This window comes from Aedes aegypti, chromosome 2, assembly GCF_002204515.2.
Source record: "Aedes aegypti strain LVP_AGWG chromosome 2, AaegL5.0 Primary Assembly, whole genome shotgun sequence".
Taxonomy (NCBI): Eukaryota; Metazoa; Arthropoda; class Insecta; order Diptera; family Culicidae; genus Aedes; species Aedes aegypti.
The window spans coordinates 15,184,999-15,210,721 of record NC_035108.1 but is presented as its reverse complement, the minus strand read 5'-3'; the positions used below and the strand labels follow the sequence as shown (position 1 = coordinate 15,210,721).

Sequence of the window (25,723 nt, the reverse complement as noted above, 5' to 3'; positions counted from 1 at the left end):
ATAGCAGTTTTTCGCAAAACTAAGTGGAAATGTAAACTTTTGGTGACAGTTTTCACACGATCAGACAAATTTGAACAAATTTGAAGATAATATGTGGATTTTAGGCAATTTGCAAATTTTTCCGTGATTTTATACATGGGTCAAACTTTTACCCCGCTGATTCGAACTTTTGCCCCACTATGGGTCAAAAATTGTTTTCAAGCATTTATGCAAAAACTAATACACCTCAAAGCAACCTTATGATAGGCCTAGAAACGCCCTTACATAAAATATTGAAAAAGATTTTATCTTCAATTGGTTCCATGCAACGAAAGTTAGACTAAAAATTACAATATTCACGTCAAAAAACAACAAATAGCCATATCTTTTCCAAATCTCAATCGATTTTTAAGATATTTGGAGTAAAAGTCTCTTACTTGAATAGCATTCGAACCACCATGACATTTATAAGATTTGTTTTGAATTGAGCTAGAAATCTTAATAAGAAACTCTTACCCCACTCGAACTTTTGCCCCACTTTACTCTATATTTCGTATTGTTTTTTGACATTTGACATTCTTCTCCACAGTGGAGTAATTTGATGCGATACTAGCCAAAATTAATTATCGGTTTCGGTGAAGTATTGAGGTTGCGCTTGGGGTCACCAAATAAATTTGACTTATTTCTTTGTAATAATATTAAAATGTTTTTGTGATATTTTGAGAATGTTTCCGGTACAGTACCTTCGGATGACGGAGTGAATAATCTTGAATTTTGACACATGGTAATGTGATTGAATTTGATTATAAAATAAAATTATGTAAACCTTTCAACGATGTACCGTAAACTGGGGGGAAGTTGATCACTTTTGAGCGATTCTGTGCTATAATTCCTAGTGGGATGCATGTATTATCATCCACATATTTTTAAAACCTGTACTGGTTGAATGTCAAACGAATTATATAAATGAAATTTTGATGAATTATTATCGTAATAACAAAAACAATTTTAGGAGATCAAAAAGTGGTGTTTTTGATTCCGGGGTGAAGTTGATCAATTACTGCGATAGGTTTCCTAAAATAAAGAAGTATGCTATTCACTAAATTTGGGGTCTCTGAATCTGAATCAAGACTTAAAAATCTTACAACTTATTGATCAATCGGGTAATTTTTTAATTGAAAGTTGTGAATTACAGATTACACTACATTAAACGCCTAAAGGTAGGCAATTTTCTTTGAAATTAGCAACCCTCTTGCAAAAAGATCATTTTTTCTCCAAAAAAATGTATTTGTATCCTCAATACAAATTCGAAACTGGGTACACAAAACATATCTGGAATGTATGAAACAGTTTATTAAAACTGTAGCTTTGTATATCCGTGGAAAAAGACGATTGTTTGGAGAAGAACCCTTCAACAGTTCATGAAAAATTTCCTAAAAAATCTGTTTTTCCATGAAATAATTAACTTGAACGCCAAACCGAATTTATGAAAATCAAGAGTAGCTATCAGGTAATGCCACAACTCAGAAATTGTGATACCGTCAAGCTACCATTCACCGTGCATTTAAGAAAAATTTGCACTTCAAAAAATCATATAATTTTTCCAAATAATTTGGAGCGTACTAGAATACCGCTACGTAGCGTGCTATTATATAATAATTCAGGGAAAAATCTAAAACTAGTGATGCGTAACCAAAAGTTACTCAAAAATTATGTTTTAAAATGTCATGTTAAGGTCGCCTCGTACCGTTCTATGTCACCATTTACCGTGCACCTAGTGCACCATTCACCGTGCGTATAGATTTCGTCATGATTTAATTTTGTATCTTGAAGAAACGTTGTTGGTGGGGCAACTATGTTGCTAGTAGTGTGCGTACTCATTTTTAAGACAGGGTGGCCACCAAAATCCAATTTTCAAATTCCCGCTTTTTTCCCGGTTTTCCCGGTATATTTTTCAGTATTTTCCCGGTTTTTATATGTGCTAGTTAGGAGATTTTTGTCAGTTTTTGCTCACTTTGGTTGGCTTTTTTTAAAGCTACTGAACCCATATTTTCAAACAATATGCTTCTTGCTTAGGTGTATCTTACTGTCAAAACAATTGGCCGACAAAAACCTCAGATGCCAAAATAAACCATCCAGGGTCCCAAACAGTTAATGAGGTTGAAGATATTTCCACAACTTCTAATCCTTCAATTCTTTCTTCATGAGAATGAAAGGTTTTCTAAACCAAATAAGTTTATGATGAAAAACAGGATAGATAAATAACTTTATTTGAGAGATTTACCGGCCAAGGCTGGCTCATATCTTGAAAATGAAACGAAGCCAAACAAGTAAAAGCATGTAGTACTTTATTTATTTTTAGTCGATTAGCTAGCTTATTTCATATTACAAGCTTTTATAAATAAAGGATTGTTTTCAAAAACATCTGGACTTATTTTCAATGCAATATTTTTAAGTGCTTAAATCTTCTTAAGTTTTTCAACTTTGATGTGAAACTGTAAGTTAAATAAGTTATAGAGTCCAAAAAATGTTATCCCTGACAGTAAGAGGAAATATGAAAAGTAAATCAAAACATCGTTAACCATTGGTAAAATAAAACATTTTTAAGAATAGTCTAGTCTATAATCAAATCATTAATATTTAATAAGAAGCAAAATTTTCTAGAAAAATAATTGTTTTAAATAGCTTAGCAATTCAATTTCGCGGATATTATTCGATTGCTTGTATCATTTTCGCATCGCAGATCAAAATATTACATAATCATTTATCAGAGAGGAACATGTCAAAGCGATTGCCCTATTTGTACAAATTCATAGATGCTTCATTACAATACAATCAACCATAACAGCTTTGAATAAACAATTTTCAACGATTTGTAAGTTTAGCGCTCAAAGATATTCGTTCAAAACCGATTTTCCCGGTGACCACCTCAAATTCCCGGTTTTTCCCGTCTTTTTCCCGGTGGATTCAAATTCCCGTCTTTTTCCCGCTTTTCCCGTTTTTCTCGGTTCGGTGGCCACCCTGTTAAGAGTATTCAAATCTTCATTTACAATAAAAACCAAAAAAAAATTAAAAATTGCCTAAATAATTATTTTTTCATTAAAACCGTTATAAGAGGTTTGACTGTATTGTCCAAACCATTCCATATTCACTCGAAAACTAAATATGAAGTAGTTTAAATCCAACATAATAATAAATTTAATATAACCGAATAATTTCAAGCCTTTTACACTTATGCACGGGAATAGGAACCATATATATTGAAAAGGATCCATTCACCGTGCATTTGGGTTTCGACTGAAACACAATAAAAATTCTAATTTACATAAAATATCATTGCTCGTACGATGAAAATAATCCTAATAACAGTATCCACAGTGAAAACTCGTTGAAATTTTGAAAAATTTCATACTCTATCGTTAAAATGGAAAATGTGAATTTTTGGCGTTTCTACTAAGAGTGATGAAAAATCTCATTATCTAACAGAAGTTACATGATTTTGACTACATAAACCAGGTTTTTCAAAATGCTTTGTGATGAAAACTACTTCATTTCATCAGTTTTATCTTATTTTGCTGACAAAAGAATAATTTGTGAAAATTGTATGAATATTCTGTAGGAATTTGTATATGTGCACGGTGAATGGAGGCCGCACGGTGACTGGTAACTTAACGGTAATTGAAATCGTGTCATAGCAACATTCTATACATGTGGGTACGGGAATGATCAACTTCTCCCCGAATTACGGTACTTTAAAAAGTATGCTTCCGGTGATGTCGACTAGCAGACGTTTATGATTGTCGGCACTAGCTGAAATTCCGTAACACAGTGAAGTTAATGCATCTAATAAATGGGTAAAATGATTAAAAAGTATTTTAAGTATTTTAAGAATAAATATTGTTTCAGTGTAGAAGATTATAATAGCTTCCTAATGATGGACCGAAAAATCTGTAGAGCTGCTGTACATTGGGGTAATTGCACTTTTTTTTGGGTTAAATTTTTTACCTGTCTTTTTTATCTTCTTTGGAGATGATGTTTCCGACTACGTTCTAGAGTGTAGCACGCTATGTCTGAACCAGGAGATTATATAAATTTAATGTGCAGCGGATTTTTTTTTCGCTAGAGATTCGTATTTGGTCTACGTTTTCATAATCAGAAGGTTTAAAAACATTCTATCGATGATTTTTTTTTTTCACTTTTAAGCTATTTTTCATACTAAAATTTACAGAAATCCCGTTTTGTGACTCAAATCTGCTCATACAAAATGTTTGGAAAAAACTTTACCGAAAGAATATTTTTAAACCTTAAGATTGTGAAAATATGGACTGAATACTGATCTTTAGCGAAAAATAATCCGATGTATATTCGATTTTTTTAATCGGCTGGGCAAGACGTGTGTAGATGTTGTAAAAATCATCCTAGACCATCGTGCGTTTTTTTTTTCAAACACCTCAAAAATCATAATTATAGAATGTATATAATTTGTAATGCACGTATTATTTGAATTGTTTATGTCTAAGAACCACCTTGATCACTGAAGTTTATTGCAAAATAAATCAAATTCGTTATTAAACAACATAAATGATTTGTCAACATCGACAAATGTCATGCCAAGACATCCGTAAGATCTAAAAAAAAAAACTGCGTTTGTTTAAGTTGATTTTTACGAGATAACCATTTTTACGGATGCTCCAGATCCTCCTAGAGCTTTATAATGGCCACCTATATCCATGAATAATCCCAATCATCCGTTATGTTTGATAATTTATTTCTGATATGTTTAGAAAGAAACCGCAGTGATCTAGGATGATTTTCACGAAGTGGCCATTTTTACGGATGTTCCGGATCTACCTGAGGCCATTTTTGTGACCACCTAGTTCGATTAACAATTCAAATAATCTACTGCGATCTAGAATAAGGAATACTGATGAGTTTGAAAAAAAAAACACTGCTGTATTGGATTATTTTCATGAATTGACCATTTTTACGAATATTCCGAATTATCCGCTGGATAACCACGTTGTTTACCATCGGAGTCAAGTATTCTCCGGCTCTCCGGCACCTGTCTGATAAGATTTGGGTCAGCCTACTAGTTCATTAAAAAACCAGAGCTACTTGATAAGATTTTAGTGAAAAACAAGAAGAAAAAGACATACTCACATCTCACAAAAACGGGGAAGTTTTCAGCGGGGTGGCACCAACGCTGAAAGCTAGTGTAACTATCGCCTTCTACTAAAAGCCAAAAATTTCGAAAATCGGTTGTAGCATTGCTGAGAACGAGCATTTTGAAATTTGTAGTTTTATCCTGAAAATTTACGACTAAAGTTAACGTAACGCGACACCATAATTTTGCACCTAGTGTAACTTTTCGAAGAATGGTCCGATTCTAAAACTGTTTTTATGAAAACACGTATCTTGACGAGTAGGAAGAGAATCCAAAATATAAGAGTTCTATAAGAAGTTTTTATTTTACAACGTCAAAAATTAGGCAATTTTCGCAACGCGACAGCATAATAATGTGACTATTTGAAAAAAAAAAATACGTTGTCAAATAAACAATATTTCGTTTGAAACAATTAAACCCGCACACAACAAGGTCATCTAATACCTTCTTGTTAACGGATAAGACAGTCATATTACACTTGATAAACTATGATACAGGACTTTTATAAAAAATGTTGTTAAATGTCTCAATTTGTCACCAATAAATTATATCAACTTTATACAACTTTTCAGGAATGTTTTTTATGGTATTTTCAATCAAATTTATGTTTTTATACAGTTTAACATATTGTTTTTCATGTTCTGCATAGCTTTGGAAATATTTCAGAGTTTGAAATTTTGATATCTTGGCGTAGATGTGCGTGGAATGTGTCATAAGACTGAAGCTAGTGGAACAAAGAACCATCTGAATGTTTTCATTGGAGTATTTTTGTGGAAATTAAGGATTGTATTGGAAATAAGTTGGAAACATTCATGACGCCTAATATCCACGCTGAAACAAATTTTTGTTTAGGTATTTCTTGAAAATCGTTATTATATACAGTTAAAGAGATAGACCAATTGTCTTATTAAAGAGTTAAATTTCGGTCAGGATAAATATTTATAACGGTTCTATTTTATACTGAACTGAATTTTGATGTAAAAATTATGGAAAAATATCAACTATGTCCACATTATGTTTACTATGAGTTATTTATTTATTTATTTAATAAACAAAAAAATTAGAGGGAAATACCCCTTTGAGTGATTTTCTTTGAAATCGTTCTCAAAAGGGCACAAAACCTCTTTATCTTTTCTAATAACGTTATAGAAAATCGTTAAAACTAACGGCTCAACCGGAAATGATCCATATCAAAGCCATAACCAAGAGGAGTTTCCAGAAACCCAATTATTTGGAAAAAGTGGATCTTTGAAATCTGGCTATGAACAACTTTTGGGCATTTTTTGCTCTAAATGCTCATACATTATATTTTGAAAGATTTTCAATTCTAAAAATATTTTTATTTAAATTCAGTGATAAGTATTGGAATTTTTTTCAATTTGATGGATAACTAGGGAAAAATCACACCAAAATTTCCCCCTTTTTCAATTTGTGTAATTGTTATAATATGCGCACGGTGTGCCTGTAATCGTTGTTAACAATAAAAATGTCCAAAAATTAGACACCTATCATTCGAAAGATATACTATTGAAGCATCTTCTACGTGAATTTAAAAATATTATAACGAGGGAATAGAAAGTTATCGTGATTTGAAGGATTTGTGCTATTTTGGGAGGGATATTCACTAGGGCAGTTCAAAATTTGAAAATGCAATCTCCCATATCGTCCCTACCATCTTTACCATAAAAATTGCTTTGTGGAATTTTCAGCTTCCTAGGTGGTGATTTGAAGGTGCCCAAAGACGACGTAGGTTTGTAGGGAATTTACTATGGAGAAATTTTGAAAAATGTTCCAAGCACGTTAGTACTAGAATGTAAGTACAAACTTAAGTACTTGTTCTTCAGATATGATAAAGAAATTTGCTGAAAAGAGTAATTCAATCCGACGGATAGGAGTGAGTTTGTTTGCTATTATTTAGCGGACCTGCAAACACTACAAAAATACCAAACAAAATTAGCTCAAAAGGGGTTTGTTTCTGCAGCAACATCCCCATTAAGGTTTTAAGAATGAGTTTACACAATGGTATGAAATTTTGTAGTTACATTACAGTGCTAACATGTTTGGAACATATTTCAAAATTTATCCATGAAAATTTCACAGAACACTACCTTTATGGTAAATATGGTAAGGAAGATATGGGAGATTGGATTTTCATACATTTTTAAATTTCGAATCGCCTTAATAATCACATGCTTCATAATATTGTCTAACATTACATCATTATCAAATTGTGAACCAACCAAGTATCTACTACGTTTGTAATAAGCATTCAAAACATGCTTGAATATCAGCATCTTCTCTGAAAATTTGAAACCATTTCGTCGAGAAAATCAGTAGTGTTACAGTTACTTGTATGTTTACAAATATTTTCATGAAGTTTAAATTAGAGCTTATTTGTATGCCATATTGATGGACATTATTTGCAAATACAAACTAGGATAGGGTTTACACTCGACTTATTGTGCAATCATGTTTGGAGTTAGTTAGGAAATACTTTATCGAAAGACAACATATCTAGAGTCATTTAAAGTTTTGGACAGCTTTAACTCCTGTGCTCACTTACTCAGACTCAGGGATTGAATCCTGAGAAAATTGAGAGAATCTCTCACGTATCGCTCTCTACTATCATAATATGCAGCACATTATGAGAGACTGTTTATCGGGTTCCGGGTCATTTGGCCGAATGTAATTTGGCCGAATGCCGTTTGGCCTAAATTGAAAACAATAGTGAACTACAGTTCACAGCTAAAAATATGTTGTAAATTTAAGTTTATTTTCATGTACATATTTGGAGCATCAAAATAAACTGAAATGACAACGATAAATCGCTTATTTTTCAATCGAATGTATTTTAAATTTAATTTTAGTTGAAAATTAAACGAAATACTGTAACAATAGATGAATTTGGTTTATTTTTACCCTGTGCCTTAGTTCACACTACATTGGAATTTTAAATATTTTTATCTGTGTTAGCATGCATTTGTAACGAATTTCAAAGCTGAATTTTAAAGAATTTATTCAGCTTATTCTGAAAGATGAATAAACCTTCATTTATATACAAATAATTAGCTCTTTAGTGTTAGTTTGACACCGACACGCCGACACGTTAATGCTTCCAGTGGACGATTATGTCCTTTGAAGGAAGCAGACTTATTCGTCCTTCTGCTTGACCGGAATAATGCGATCCCTCGAATCGTACTATTTAAGTAAAATATATCATAGTTCTAGCAACCAGAACTCACAACGGAGAAACAGTGACTTCTTTGACGAAAGTGTTCATCGAGTCGTTCGGTTTCCTGTTATACGCAAGCAACGGTGCAGAGTTCACTTTACACGTTGCACTCTTAATCTTGGAGGAGAATGGCATCACACCTAAGCTACTCCTTGTGCTAAAAAATATGTTTTGAAGAAGTCTCTTTATGAACGTATATACGCCTTGATGTCAATAACTATGAAAAATACATACTCTTTAAAGAACAGCCTATGATCAAAAGAAGAAAAAATTTCTTATGAAAATTTCAGCAAGTGTAATGCAAATAATCGTTATATCAGTATAACTACAAACAACTACCTATGATTTAAAGAAAGTAAAATCCCCAATTCAAATATAACCTAAATTATTGCCGATAGTAGGGGGAGATCCCCCAGTACCGGACACTTAAGCCACTAAATTCATAATTCGAAAACTTTTGATTTTATGGGCTCGTGTTTTATGATATATATTATCATTTTTATAGTGTACAAAAATAAATTTGAAAATATAAATATGAATTTTGACAATGCATTTTGATGATGTATTTTAGTACCAAATTGATCGATCTTGAAAGGTGGCACCCAATACCGGACACGATCTGGAAATGCCTCGAATTCTGCAAATTTAAACATCATTCAATGTTTGAACTATAGGAATAGTTAATAATTCAATGCATATGAAAAATTTACAAGAGTAATTTGAGTCTCTCTTAGTTTGCAAGATGCCTTTCAAAAACCTTTTCCATATATGATGAAAAATAGCACATTTTACGATGTTGTTCTGAATGTTCATTCTTCTTAATTTTATTGCATGTTTGATGATCGACGGAACCCATGAAAAATTAAAGTATTTTGAGACACTGACGCAATAATTACAGAGATATCATATAACAAATCAAGCTGTCCGAAACTGAGGGACAGTAGGTGCTTAACGAAAATTGTAAGTTGTCCATATTTAGTTCAATTATGGTACAAAATACATTCATACTATCAAATTAGGATTATGTTCGATCATGCTTGCGTGATCCAAAGTATTTTTTCATATTCAAAATAATTACTAAAAAGGCTCAAATTTAAGAAAATACGTCAATTTTTTTAAGATTTCCAAACTTTTCTACTTTTTTAAAAAGGGATGCATATTTCAAGGATGTGTTATTCTACACAAACATTAGTCTATATAATAGCTTTCTTTTCTACTAACACACCACCTTGATTGGACCATGATTTCTCAATGTTTCGACTTTGTCCGGTATTGGGTGCTATCCGGCACTGGGGGATCTCCCCCTAATGAAACCGGTATAACGCGAAAGAGTAGCCTATGTATCAAGAAGGAAAATTGTATGATGAAATTATTAAAAACATTTGTAACAATAGCTCACCGTTGATAACCCAGACACAAATTAACAAATCACAAAAATCGACACAATCAGTTACTGTGCCACACTTATGAATCCTATACATCAGCGTTGTTTGTCGTAATCCGGCCAAACGGCATTCGGCCAAACTACCCGTTCGGCCAAATGGCGTTCCGTCAAACGGCATTCGGCCTAATAACCGGACATCTTTTTATCGTATACTGCTACAATTTTGATCAGATCGGGGGGATAGCAGTGCGTGATTAAACCTCTCTAAACCAGCTCCAAACCTGGGGGACACTATTGCATTTCGGATGTTCGGGGATTGTTTATCGTGCCAGTAAAGTAAAACGCCTATCCCAACGGTAAACAAGCGAGAAAAATTGAATTTATCATCGCTCTCTCTTTGGGGCTCTCGTTCGCTGCTCCTATTTATCAGCCTTGTTACAACTTGCGATACATTGGTGATCACGGACCGCAAGAGATGGGATGTTTTTCTTCGCTTGCTTTGATCATGCTTCATACTCAAATGAGAGCGAATTCGGCAATGGTTGCTCAGACTATTATCACTTAGAAATATTATTTCAATAGTTCATAAACAGTTTCCCCAAAGACGCAATAAAGACCTACATGTCCCTTGCAGTTGCCCAAAATGTTATGGCACATAAGGTAATAGAGCAAAATCTAGAATGCCATGAAAAGTGTACAGCGATTTGTCAAATTTGGGTACCTTTTGCTGTTGTAAGAGATCAAATGCAGTACTAGAAGTGGTACCCAATCTGATCCCGAGTGGGACGGAGCTGGTTGCCCTCCTATCGAAAACCTGATAAATTGGAGAATTCGGCTAAAATGAGCTTGACACCGATCCGTACGATCAGTTTAAATTCATGCCCTCTCTTCACTAGGCTATTACCGTTTAGAAAACGTTAAAGGCCCAAACGCAATGATAGCGGAACGGCAACGGAATGCGGAACCGGTTCGCCACCATGAATCATACCATTTCAACTGAGCTGTCAACGAATGAAAGGGAACCAACGCGATGTCGATAAGCGTTATAGTTCATACTGGCGAACCGGTTCCCCTTTCCGTTGCCGTTCCGCTATCATTACGTTCGGTCCTTAAGTCAATAGCTAATAAACAGTTTCCTTCCGCATAATATGATCCATCATATGAAAAATCTAAAAAAAAATTGATTTTAGTATTTTTTTTTTGCAAAAAGTGAAGTGTTAAAGTTCAATTGTTAGTTTTAAACATACTCTAATAATCCGTCCCCAAAATTTATTTAAAAAGTGTAGTGAAAAATTTGATAAAAATGGGGATTTTGGGTGGAATGGGCATGCGATCAGGTCCAACTCTTGCTCTCCCATTTTTATATTCCTATCATCTAAAAATCGTTATTTCAGTAACTCATACACCGCATATAATGTGAGAGATCCTATTAAAAACCTAAGAATAAATAGGAATCCGTGCGGCCATCAAAACCACTTTCATTCAATTCCTTGGACATTTTCACATAAGATACAGATACTCGTAGCGTTTTGAATATACAGAATTCTTCGTAGGTTTGTCACCTTTTTTCCACTGTACATTGGTACGTTAAAGTCCTTAGGTATTGATTAGTAGTTCAGGCATTATTATGGTATTATAATACCTGATCCAATAATCAGTTTGATGCCTGTAAAATAGACATGAGATATTATTTGAGGTACTTTACCCCTTATGCAGGGTTTTTCCATGCCTCATTCAGGTTGCAAGTATTGGAAATTATCTGGTATGGAATACCCTAAGAGGTTGGTAGCAGCAATTTTCTTCTCCTCTGGTATAGTTGTTTACTTTCAAATGGTCTCAAAATTCCCGACGACACATCAGTATTCCTTAGTTACTACAGGTAGTTTCAATCTCCCGGGGTTTTCACAATTTTCCGCAAATTCTCGTGCCGGATTTAGAGGTGGACAGGATCCAATCTCATGAGGAGAGTTCTGAATACAAAGTTCAGCGCATTTTTCCGTGCCAAAAACAAGCGTGTTGAAGTTAAATTTTGTATGGGATGTTCAGTCGGTATAATCGGAAGTGGCGCCTTTTTCACTTCTTAGATTGTTTGACTTCTTAGAGGAATCGTTTTTTTTTATATATTCTTTTATTGATAGTCACTTCTTTCAAGCTATACAGTGACTGTTCAGGGAAGTTTCGAGCACAACATGTTCAGTCGAAATTGATTAATAGTCTAATACTGCATTCCGTTTTATGTTTTCCTCTCTGTTACACGGAGAGTATTCATGTAGATTGAACTATGAATTTCATTTCATTTCAATCTAGAAAAATGATATAAGGAAAGTGTACCAGTTATGGCCATAGTGGTTCCCTATTTGGCTATATGCAAAAATCGAATAACTTCTACATTTTTAATCTTTTTGAATGTTTTATCATCAAGATATAAGCTATATCTTACTGCTAAAACACAAAAAAACTTTTCAAAATGTTAAGACATTCAAGTTATTACGTATGGCGAAATAGAAAGCTAACGTAACGTAAAATGCTCATTATCATATGTTAATTTCAAAGATTTGAAGATAATTAAACAAAAGCGATTGACTCCATTGATAACAAATCTAGCGTTAAGTATTAAGTAGTTTTCGCTGAGACCGGCCCACTATTTACACTTGGTCTTTCAAAATGCTCAAAGATATGCTCAATCGAAAGCTGACCAACCGAATGCAGTTTCGTTACTTACTCGACAAGAACTTTCGAATGAGCATGAATTTGATCATTTTGAAAGACAAAGTGTAAATAGTGGGTCGGTCTCAGCGCTTATTCTTGGCAACGATAAATTTTCTCTTTAGGTTGATACGTGGAATTTCGTTAGACTTAACCCGTATAGGCCTGAGTGAAAGCAAAAATTCTAAAACCCTCACCGCTCAGCGAATTCTTAATGGATTCAAATGATTTTTTGTCAGTATACTGGCACACATATCTAGTTACTAGAAGTGGACAGTGGAACGCGGAAGTATTCTTGTGGTCGGAGTTATTCCGGTGGATCACTGGGTCAGGTCGGGTGACAAGGGTACTGTGCGGTTGTGCCCCTCAAGGTAGGCAAATTTCAAGTCATACATAATTTCCGGAATTGGCTATAATGTGGTCAATACCTGACGGAATTTTAAGAAAATTGTATCAGTGTAAACCTTTTGAGAAACGATTGAATTGGATAACCATGAGTTTTGCATTTGATTAATCCTACAAATGATCATTTTCGCGTTCCGGGACGCCTCGAATTTATGATAAAGTGTCCAATTTGTATCTGAGCATCTGTGCCAAGCTTGTGGGAATGCATTTTAGTGCAAAATTATGTTTGATTTCTACTTTTCGAGAACTGAAACGGTTTAGTATCCAACAAATCTATAGCAGGTTCTTCCGGGCATTACGTCCGAATGGCCACATCCGGTATATTTTAAACGGTGCAAAACACTTCATTTATAATGTTGAATATCAGATCTTAATGATTTATGCAAATTAAAATTATTGTCATTGCAAATAAATAAAGGTAACTTGGCATGTCCCAAAAAATAGCCCTTTTTTACCCAACTTGACCCAGTAACCCATCGGAATAACTCAGGACACAGGAAAATTTCCGAGTTCCTCTGGCCACTTCTAGTAACTAGATATGTGAGCCAGTGAACTGACAAAAAATCATTTGAATCCGTAAAGAATTCGCTGAGCGGTGAGGGTTTTAGAATTTTTGCTTTCACTCAGGCCTATACGGGTTAACAATCCAGTATGAAAAACGACGCTTTCTACTGAAAAATGATACAACTTTTTTTTTTTTTGGAGAGTTGATTTGTTCTACAAATATGCTATAAACAAGCATATCTATTAAGGGTTGAGTAGCATTAGTTTTCGAAAATTCATTGACCATAACAAAGTCCTACATTAGAACAAATTAAAAATATGAATGGAAACTGTAGGTTTTGCAAACGATCGTAAAAATTTCCTAGAAAATAATGACCCTCTGTTTAATATCGGACACAAAAAAGGTCCAATTACATCCCAGTTGTTGAGCGTCGAATCAGCCGTTTTTCGCAATAATTTAGATGGAAATCGTCAGTTTGCCGCGTCCATCCTACGCAAGTATGACCAGCTTCAAAGAGGTCAATTTCCACCGCGCAGTGAGACTTTTTGTAATCCGAATCCCAATAAATATTCACGACTATTGACGGCAGAAGTCATTGAGAGCATCCTCCTGCTCTGCTGCCTATATTTAAAACGTATGTAAATAAAGCATTCTGACCTGACTGATTCATAGATCTATTTCCACGTCGCTCTCACGCACGCATAATGAAGGAAAAGGCCGTGATGCTGCATTATTTACAAATTCCATTCCTTGCTTTCCATCCCAGCTGGTGTCCAAATAAAGTCAGAAGCCAAATTGAGTGAAAACTAATCGAGAACCGATACCGCAATCCCGATAATACCAAATATGGACAGCCGGGAGTTTCGCCGTCGCGGTACCGAAATGGTCGAGTACATTTGCAACTATCTGGAAACGTTGGAGCAGCGCCGGGTAACGCCCAGTGTTGAACCGGGATATCTACGGCATTTGCTGCCTGGTGAGGCTCCCGAGGAACCGGAACCGTGGGAGAAGATCATGGAGGACGTCGAGAGTAAAATCATGCCCGGCGTGACACACTGGCAGCATCCACGGTTCCATGCGTACTTTCCGTCGGGCAATTCGTTCCCGTCCATTTTGGGCGATATGCTGAGCGACGGGATCGGATGCATCGGGTTCTCGTGGGCTGCCAGTCCGGCCTGTACCGAGCTGGAGACGATCGTGCTGGATTGGTTGGGTAAGTGTATTGAGGTCTTTTTATCGTAACAGGTTTTTTTCGAACCGGATTTGAATCAGCGACCTATGGATTATTGAATTACTAATGGTAATTTACCATTTGGAGCTGTCCATTGAATACGTAAGATAAGTTTCGAGAATTTTCAGCCTCCCTCCTCGCATGATAATAATTTTTGTACGGAGCAATTCGCCTTGTTAATTCAAATTGTTGGACTCTTCGTAAGCCAGGAAATCTTCATAATCGATAGGATGATTTAAAGTTCCTGTGAGTGGGGTTTTCATACCGGAAGTTTAGGTCTGTAGGCGAATTCTGGCGAACAATTTCTTGTGTTTTTGGACCGGATATAAATGTTCCCTAGTCACATTTTTTACATCTTTAGCAACGAAACCAATATTTAACCATAGGTTTTAGCTATATTTGGAGTTTAAGTAACGGAACAATGCAAGAAAACATCGTTTGGTTTATTTTCTAGCATGGGCCGAAAGGCGGAGCCTGATTCCAGAAGAACTTTCCGGGTAGGAGCCGAGGCCAAGGGACAAATGTAAATTTGACTAGAAGTAACATATAGCGGAATTTGGGGCAAGTGTGCCACCTTAAGCAAATCGTTCTCTAACTTTGCCTAAAGCTTATGAAATCCACCAATTTAGCCTTATGATGTTAGCTTCACATCTTTTCATAACCACTGTGTCATTTAAAAATAAAATAATTTCAAAAAGTATTAGTTTTGGAGCCTCTCAAATATCATCCAAAATAATCTATTTTTCGACACTATGGGGCAAGTGTGCCACCCATATGAGGCAAGACGGCCACCGAATGAACATCGCATGTAATTCTACTTGTAATGAAATTTTCTTCATTTCCTATTTATATTACTTACAAAGCAGACGCTAATCGATAGTTTAAAAAATAATTTTAAGTTTACCGTAATAAGGGGATGCTTTATAACAAGGGTCAAAACATGCATAATTCCCTATCACTCAATTTGAATAACTGAAATGGTTATTTTTGTCTTCATTCGATACAATATATGTATTACCCTTATATTACGGCGAATATGTATAATATTAACTAGATCAGCACTAAATAATGGTAAAATATTGATGTAGATATGTAAAACGGTACTTAATAAGCCGAAAAACATGTTATTATTGAATATTTTGAGAAAAAATCACTTTGGGGGGCAAAAATGTCAGTTATTCCCCTACTATACTTCAGCAACTACTAATGGTGCCGCATTTTGGTTTATTATTATGATTTTGTTAATGATGTTTACATTTTTATAAATTTTACTCCAACAAATTTTGTTTACCAAATAGGTGGCACACTTGCCCCAATAAGTATACATTTCAACCAAACTGGATTTCGTATGTAAAACTAAATACTTTTTTCGTTCAAATTCCACAATAACTTACACATTTGAATAGTATCACGATATACAGTACGTTAGAAAAATCTGTTAATAATTTACCTTTCACCATGCTATTTAGAAACAACGAAATCTTATAAAAATCCACTCAAATTTGGTTGTCTTCGCACAAGTCGATGTAAATACGTGAAAAATAGAGCAATTTTCATCATATTTTGATCATTGTATTGTGAACTATAAGGGAACATATTGTTAAGCTCAAAGAGAAAATATATATGGTAGTTTTTATAAAAAGCAGGGGTGGCACACTTGCCCCTATGGCACACTTGCCCCAAAGTCCGCTACGGCTACTTAAAACGTGGAATCATCTCCGAAATCCAATGCAAAACATTAGCGGAATTTGGGGCAAGTGTGCCACCTTAAGCAAATTGTTCTCTAACTTTGCCCGAAGCTTATAAAATCCACCAATTTATCCTCATTATGTAAGTTTCACATCTTTTTGTAACCACTGTGCCATTTAAAAAGAAAATAACTTCAAAATGTATTAGTTTTGGAGCTTCTCAAATATCATCCAAAATAACCTATTTTTCGACACTATGGGGCAAGTGTGCCACCCATATGGGGCAAGACGGCCACCTAATGAACATCGCATGTAATTCTACTTGTAATGAAATTTTATTTATTTCCTATTAATATTACTTACAAAGCAGACGCTAATCGATAATTTAAAAACTAATTTTAAGTTTACCGTAATTAGGGGATACTTTATACCAAGGTTCAAAACATGCGTAATTCCCTATTACTCAATTCGTATAACTGAAATGGTTATTTTTGTCTCCATTCAATACAATATTTGTATTACCCTTATATTACGGCGAATATGTATAATAATAAACTAAATCACCATTAAATAACGGTAAAATGTTGATGTAGATATGTAAAACGGTACTTAATAAGCCGAAAATCATGTTATTATTGAATATTTTGAGAAAAAGTCACTTTGGAGGGCAAACATGTAAGTTATTCCCCTACTATACTTCAGAAACTACTACTGGTATCTCATTTTGGTTTATTATTATGATTTTGTTGATAATGTTCACGGCCCAGATAGCCGTAGCGGTAAACGCGCAGCTATTCAGCAAGACCAAGCTGAGGGTCGTGGGTTCGAATCCCACCGGTCGAGGATCTTTTCGGGTTGGAAATTTTCTCGACTTCCCAGGGCATAGAGTATCTTCGTACCTGTCACACGATATACACATGCAAAAATGGTCAATTGGCATAGAAAGCTCTCAGTTAATAACTGTGGAAGTGCTCATAAGAACACTAAGCTGAGAAGCAGGCTTTGTCCCAGTTGGGACGTAACGCCAGAAAGAAGAAGAAGATTTTTATAAATTTCACTCCAACAATTTTTGTTTACCAAATAGGTGGCACACTTGCCCCAATAAGATACATTTCAACCAAACTGGATTTCGTATGTAAAACAAAATACTTTTTTCGTTCAAATGCCACAATTACTTACACATTTCAATAGTTTCACGATGTACAGTACGTTAGAAAAATCTGTTAATAATTTACCTTTCATTATGCTATTTAGAAACAACGAAATCTTATAAAAATCCACTCAAATTTGGTTGTCTTTGCACAAGTCGATACAAGTACGTGAAAAATAGAGTAATTTTCATCATATTTTGGTCATTGTATTGTGAACTATAAGGGAACATATTGTTAAGCTCAAAGAGAAAATATATATTGTAGTTTTTATAAAAAGCAGGGGTGGCACACTTGCCCCTATGGCACACTTGCCCCAAAGTCCGCTAACTCTCAATATTGTCTTCTTACCACATGGCCTAGGCCAAGTTTAAGGCTCACTTCCGGTGAACCAGGAGAAACACATGGATGAAGGCATGTGACTTCTAAAACTTGATGAAATAACCTCAGCGTAGCTGTAAGAACATGCTTGTTGTATGTATTGATACTTCGATCAGATGACCAGACAACGAGCTGGTTCCAACAGCCACGCTAAGATTATATCATAAAGTTTGAGTAGTCGCATGCCTTGTTTTACCTATTAGTTATGTTTGTCGCCTGGAAGGGAACTCAAATTCCGCTCGCTGTCTGGTCATCTGGCAGAAGTGTCAATACTGGTAAGAAACATGTTCTTACAGCAACGCTGAAGTTGTCTCATGAAGGTCATCTGGCCGAAGTTTTCATACAGGCAAAAAGCATGTTCTTACAATAATGCTGAGGTTATTTCATAAAGTTTGAGCAGTCGTATACCTAGTTTTGGGTTTTACCCATGCTTGTCTCCTGGTTCGTCGAAAGTGACCCTAGAACCCAGCATTGGCCATATGGTAAAATCGCCAATATTGGGAGTTGATGTTTTGCATTGGGTTTCTGAGATGATTCCATGGCATTTAAGTAGCCGCATATGTTGCTTCGGGTCAAATTTACATTAATTTCACGGTCTATGCTCATCCAGCTTTCGCCCCATATAAGAAAATAAATCAAATGATGTATTCTTGCATTGTTCCGTTACCTAAAGTCCGAATACACGAACCCCCCCAAAAGGCTTCCGTCTTTTTTTATAGCCTCCTCTACTTCCGCAAGACTCAAAATCCCTCACGGTCAATTCAGTTGGTCAAATGGATGTAGAATCAGAACTTAAGTCATTGAGAAGATCAAATCAAATAAAAAAATGACGTATGGATGTGATCCGACGCAGATTTGGTAACTCCTAAAACAGTACTGAAAAGCGATACTTTTCTATACTGTTATAAGTGCTGAAGTGTAACACTTTTCAGCACTGTTCGTATCGGTAGGAAATGTAGGCCGTTATGTTGGTCACTCCCTTGACAAAAAGTAGGCCGATATGCAATCGAAATCCAAAAAATAATTAAATAAATAACTATTAAAGCATGATAACTTTTATTTGTGTCTTCAATGTTGTTGTACCAGTTTTTTCACAAGTTTTCGAAAAACTCTTCATTTTTCAAAATCTATGTTGATTTTGATCATTGGTAGCTACCGTAAATTCGGGTGAAATTGATCAGTAGGGTGAAATTGATCACTGTGTCACACGTTTTTATTTCCCTCTTATAGAGCACAGAAATCAATGCAACCTATGTAAATGAACGTTGTTTGTCTTTACTATTGTCGAATTGCATGTTGTGAAGCTTTTTGTGTTAAGGAATGTTTATTTCTATGAAAATAATAGAAAATTCCATAATCGTGTTCAGTATGGTATTGGCAGACACCAATAAACTTATAGTTTTGAACAAGGATTTGGAGATGGTGTCAACCTGAAAATTTGTAAAGATACTTGAAATATATCCCCAAAACGAATTTTATCATCAAAATTCGTACCAATTTCTTCATTTTGTTGTAATAATTGAATTTTTTTATAGATATCAGAAGATTCCTTCGGAAATTGCCTACATTTAGGCGTTTTCTGCGGTATTGTTGAAACTTAATTGTTTATTATTTCCATAAATTTTGCATTGTTAAGAATTTTGGATTCAGGAGGCCCAAATTAAATAAGTAAAGTTGTTTTCAAAACTAACAATAATTGTTTTGACAGATGATCAATTTCACCCCGAAATGGAATTCCTTGATTTATTATTTTAGAGACGATTTTCAGCACTAAAATCACAACTGTATGAAAATTTGAGTATAAAAACCAATGAGGCTCACCGTCGTACTTGTTTTCCTGCATTAAGTTATTTGGAATTGGCAACATCATAGAAAACAGGCATGAAAAACAGTGAAAAGTGATCAATTTCACCTGAAATTACGGTATACAATGTCAATTTTTTTGTAGTTTCTAAAAAGAACATATCAGTTAAAATGTCTCCAAGAAATCTAAATATTTAGTTTTTTGGATTTTTTACAATTTTTACACGATCTTTGCTACCAGAAATATAAATGCTCAATACTCACAGACAGTTACACAAATTTGCTTTAATTTTTCACAACAGACTCTCCGAATTTCCGAATATCTCCGGAATCAGCTATTTTTTATAAGAACTTGCACAAATGGTGCAAAAATATCTTAAAACGGCTACGGTTCTATAGGGACAGTGCCTAATTCAAAGCAACATTTACGCGCATTGTTAGATTTCAACTTGAAAAATCAGTTGCTACCCGATTTACTTATTGAGCTGCAAATACAAGTATTTAACAAATTATGGCTAATTTCAGCTCAAAACGTATATTGCGTAGGTACCAGTGCTAGAAAGCGTCTACGTAAAGTAAGGGTAATTCTCAATAATTTGAAAACAATTAGAGAAATAACAGAAATTAAAAAAAAATCTGTGTAGAATTTGTTTTTGATAACAAATACATCAACAGATTTCTATTTCATTATGTTTTGTATGCAGTGGATTTTTTTTACGCGTTTTTGGCATACTTCTGTTTACGCGGTAGCGCGTAAAAACCAGGTTCTTATAAAAACGCCATATAAAACACCTGCGTCAGTTTTTTTTCTTCATACAAAACAATGTTCCACATGATGATTGATGGTCATGATACGTCAAACAACACGAAGTATGTAGTTTTTTTAATAACGCAATTTTTTATGTTGTTGTTTGAAACAACGCGGATTTTTACGTTGTTTTTTTAAATAACGCAGTTTTTTACGCGGTATGTTTGCAGAAGTAAAAAAAAAAACTTAGTATATTCAGAAAATTTTATTTTATACTAGTGGTCTCGGCAAACTTTGTCTTGCCATCAAGTAGGCTGTTGAAAAATGCCATGGAGCCTCCCATAAAAATGACATATTGGTTTTCTCTCGTTTTACCGATTTTTTTTGGAAACTTTTCTTTTACAGGAACACGTCAGAAGTCTTAAAGAAGACAAAAGTGAAAGAATTGTGCAAATCGGTTGTCCCGTTTTCGAGCCATTTTGTGACATATAAACACCGTTCCATTTTTATTTATATAGATAGATTTTCAAAAAGGGCTTGTCCTTCAAAAGCATCACCAATAAGAAGCCCTCTGAAAAAATCGAATTATTTTTGAAGCAACAACAGATTATTTTAGAGAAAGATATTTGAAATTCAAAAGTTATTTAAAATAATAGATTTTTTAGGTTTAAAGTACCTTCTGACTGATGTATACCGTGGTGCATCAATACCCGGACGCTTAAGGCGCCAGAAATGTTCAAACTCTAATATGAGTGTGTCGTTTTACGAAATCCTCAACGTAATATTGCTTCAAAGATTGTTTCAAGCCTGATCGTCACGAAAGTGAAGAACTTTTTGGTAAAAACTATGATTTTAACATAAAAATCAGTCAAATATTGAAGCAGGTCTATAAATCCGGACACCTCATGCAAATGATGTCTCTAAATTCGGACACTTTTGGGTTGAAATTCGGACAAGTGTGTTAAAGCATATATGCGTTTGATTTTTATTGAACTATTACAATACGCAAATGAATAACATTACATTAGGGTCCTTAAGGCGATGTCCGGGTTTTAAAACACTGGCTCGTAATCTCGGACAATCTTTTTACACACCAATAAAAGTATGTTTCCAACATATTCAACAATAGTGCAGTCACTAAACTTTCAAAATATCTCGTTTTAAACACTTTTAGTTAAAACATTTTATGAAAAAAAAATTACAATTTATTTTTCACTTTTCCTTGTTTGCGCGTTCATTTTTCGTTCAACTTGAGTTGAAGTTGGAGCATGACGAAATGGCGCCCAACATGAGCAAATTATTTGTTTTAATTTTTATTATTCACTAGTGGTCCCGGCAAACTTCGTTTTGCCATCAAGTAGGCTGTTGGAAAACGTCAAGAAATCCCCCATACAAATGACACCTTAGTCTTCTCCCGTTTTCCCGATAAATCCGGCGACTTTCCTGAATTTTTTCTTCGCACGAACACGTCGCATCCCTTGAGGAGTGCAACAGTGAAAATCTTGCGGCAATCCGTTGGACCGTTCTCAAGCCATTTCGTGACATACAAACACCACTCCATTTTTATTTATATAGATTTGACAGTGGTTACTAGATTAGAAATGAATGTAAAGCGATCAGCAGTGTTAAAAAAGGAGTGAATAAAAACCAAACATCGGTACCTACCGTCCGGATTTTGATTCACCACGGTATACACTTAATATGGAAAACAACGTATACTTTATAGTTGCTCATGTAGTTCCCACGTCATATTTAAAGCCGAGAAATGCATGCGTTATTCTCAGAAGAACTCTCAAATCACAATGAAAATTATTAAAATTGGCAACACTGCTGTTATGAAATCGAATTATTAGGCCATGCTTTATTTTCATAATATTTTATTCTGAGATTCCCAATATTACGGATTGAAATAATTGGAGAAAAACGTTTACAAATTGCTGTTGATCGGTAAATATGCGTACATGATTTTAAAAGTATGGGAATTTTCAATAAAAAGACCATGAAGAGTAAAATTATTACTTTAGAATGCAATTAGAACTAAAACTTAAGTTCTCTATTATACAAATATAGTTCGTTAGTAATCTGAACCAATTTTGAACACGCTTTATACTTTACTTTTTTGCTGGGAGGAAAAGGATGATAGGGGAACTGTGGGTAAAATGAACAGGGGGGGGGGGGGGGGTAAAATGAACAGGTTTGTGTTTTACGGTAATTATGCTAAAAATCTATGCAAAATACTGCACCATCCTTAAACCCTCAGACTAAGGAACTATTTCGACAACTCTAGCGCGATCTAGAACTGTCAAAAGCTGAAAAAGTAAACAAAACCAAAGTACGTTTCTCCGTTTTCTCACATGATGTAAATTTTCACTCGTGAAATTTAAGGTTTTTATGACTAAAATCATCAAACATTTATTGAACTGCGTAGCACATCATATCTTTAAAGTATTAATGAGATGTAGAAGGAAATTTACAAATCCCGAATGTTATCCGGAGAAAATACAAAGAAAGACATGGACAGCCATCCAAATGGTCGCGGCTAAACGTTCCATTGATTTCAGAATGTCTGTGAGATATGCATTGATCATGTACCAGATGCCGAGAATCATGCCGCAACCCGTTCAATTTGAATGGTGTTCATTTTACCCCCAGTCCATGTTCATTTTACCCCCAGCATATGTACATATTACCCCCATTGTATGTTCATTTTACCCCCAAGTATATGTTCTATTACCCCCGTTATATGTTAATTTTACCCACATGTTTGGAACATCGACTTTGTAGGAAGAAATTTTCAAAACTATAATAATGTTGATAAAAATCTATTTCCATCACAGTATTTCAACTTGTTACATTGCATAAACATCCTTCTTCAGTTCTGAGCAATTGAAAAAGAATCTGGCAGCTTCATAAGCAAGAAAACTTGAAAATTGCTTAGGGTGTTCATTTTACCCCCAGTTCCTCTATTTCAGCAAATTTGATAATAAATGCATAAATCATTAGAGTGACTTAGTGTCAGAGATTAGTGAAATACAATTACACAGCGCAAAAAATTGACATTTTTGCGTGTCTCAAGGATCAAATTATGTGTCTCTTGTAGATTTGGGGTTGCTGAATCTGATGCCGTTCTCATAAATTTCCCAGCTCGTCACAATTTTTAGCTACAGGTCGCCAAAGTTGTTTAAAACATTGGTTTTATTGATGTTTACCTAAAATTTGAAGTATATTTTATCAAACTTTTTTGTGATCTTATCCACCAAGCATGCAAAAAAAGACTCAAACTTTCGTTTTAGATATATTTTGGTTGAAGTTTTACGATTAAACCGATCTTTTTCAACATGCTTGCAGTCTCCATACAAAATTCTTCGTTTCTCTTATATGGCAAAATACAAAACTTGTCTAAACCATCAAAAAATAACTTTTCCGCATCAAAAATATTATAAACTTTGATGATAAGTATTGTTATACACATAAAGTTTGAATTCTGTGTCAAATTAAGCAAATGAATTGCCTTACAAGCTGGCAAACTTGCATGCAAGTTGGCTGAAATAGTCAAGTTTTGCATTTTCAACAACCAATATCTCAAAATCTGGACGTGCTATGATATTTCTGTAAACGGCAATGAATTCAGCAACCCTTAATTAAGTAAATAGAGGTATTTTGATGCTGGAGACAAAAACGTGTTCCGCAGTGTTAGTGGTTTTGAAGCTCTACCTTCAGTAGAACAGTAAAGGATACCAACAAAAAATAATGGTAAACTTTGAAGAACAACTTTTCTTAGGAATTTTTGGAAAAATTATTTAATTCTTCAATCAGAAGTATTTTTTTAGATCTCATATTTCAATAAAATTGTAGAATGATAGTTGAACGATGCACAGAAAACCGATTACGATTTCATTAATAAATAAAAAAGATATAGCAGAAACAAAGTTTTCACTTTACAAAATGAACTGTCTTTGTATACAGTCAACTCTTCATAACTCGATATTGAAGGGAGAATCAAGTCAGGTAGGTTTCAAGTTATAGAACACAAAACCAGTTTAACACTTCAGTCGTCGCGTTGTTTTTTTTTTTTTAATTTCTTTATTAGTATCATTCCAAACATTACATTCATTTCTTATATCTAGGTGTTCTGTGTTATTAGACAACACTATCATCCTAATTTGGTAAAACAAATTTAAGATTTTATTAACATTTTGTTAACAACATATAACATTTCATTTGCCGTAGCAGTTCAGATTTTTTACAGGTGAGTTGATTTCACCTGCTTATAAGAGAAAAAAAACGCTTTAAATATACTTAACCTAACTTAACCTAAACATATAACGCATTAATCGTGGCAATAGAAGATTGTAACGATTTTTGCCTGAAATTATTTATTATTTTATTTGACATTTGTTCCAATGTTTCAACATTGGATATTCTATGTAACTCATTGGTACTATACCAGGGAGGAAGCCTCAGAATCATTTTCAAAATTTTATTTTGAATTCTCTGCAGAGCTTTCTTCCTGGTATTACAACAGCTAGTCCATATTGGTACAGCATACAACATGGCTGGCCTGAAAATTTGTTTGAATATCAAAAGCTTGTTCTTAAGATAAAGTTTTGATTTTCTATTAATAAGGGGATAGAGACATTTTACATATTTATTACATTTGGCTTGAATGCCCTCAATGTGATTTTTGAAAGTTAAATTCTTATCAAGCATGAGCCCTAGATACTTAACTTCATCTGACCAATTTATTGGAATCCCTCTCATCGTGACAACATGTCTACTTGAAGGTTTCAAATAAAGAGCTTTTGGTTTATATGGGAATATTATTAGTTGAGTTTTGGAAGCATTAGGAGAAATCTTCCATTTTTGCAAGTATGAAGAAAAAATATCCAAACTTTTTTGCAATCGACTACAGATGACACGCAGGCTTCGACCTTTGGCGGAGAGGCCTGTGTCATCCGCAAACAAAGATTTTTGACATCCCTGAGGTAACTCAGGTAAGTCAGATGTGAAAATATTGTATAATATTGGTCCCAAAATGCTGCCTTGAGGAACACCAGCTCTTACAGGAAGTCTTTCAGATCTGGAGTTCTGATAATTAACCTGAAGTGTACGATTTGACAGATAACTTTGAATTATTTTAACAATGTATGTTGGAAAATTAAAGTTTTTTAATTTTACAATCAAACCTTCATGCCAAACACTGTCGAATGCTTTTTCAATGTCTAGAAGAGCAAGACCAGTAGAATAGCCTTCAGATTTGTTGGAACGGATCAAATTTGTTACACGTAAAAGTTGATGAGTGGTCGAATGTCCATGGCGGAATCCGAACTGTTCATTGGGAAAAATTGA

The 25,723-nt window shown here is 34.5% G+C and overlaps 2 protein-coding genes across 7 annotated transcripts in view; one reads left to right on the top strand and one right to left on the bottom strand.

The window, feature by feature from the left end:
* The window catches only part of LOC5578216 (ribonuclease P protein subunit p25-like protein), a 259,804-nt gene that overhangs the window by 68,999 nt on the left and 165,082 nt on the right, over positions 1-25,723 (bottom strand). The window lies entirely within an intron of this gene.
* LOC5578213 (aromatic-L-amino-acid decarboxylase) overlaps positions 1-25,723 on the top strand; it is a 57,003-nt gene that overhangs the window by 3,128 nt on the left and 28,152 nt on the right. For all 4 annotated transcript variants that reach the window (XM_021839950.1, XM_001656807.2, XM_021839948.1 and 1 more), the window contains exon 2: positions 14,142-14,588. In XM_021839950.1, coding sequence (XP_021695642.1) covers positions 14,222-14,588 — 367 coding nt within the window. In that variant the 5' untranslated portion in view covers positions 14,142-14,221. The remainder of the gene's footprint in view (positions 1-14,141; positions 14,589-25,723) is intronic.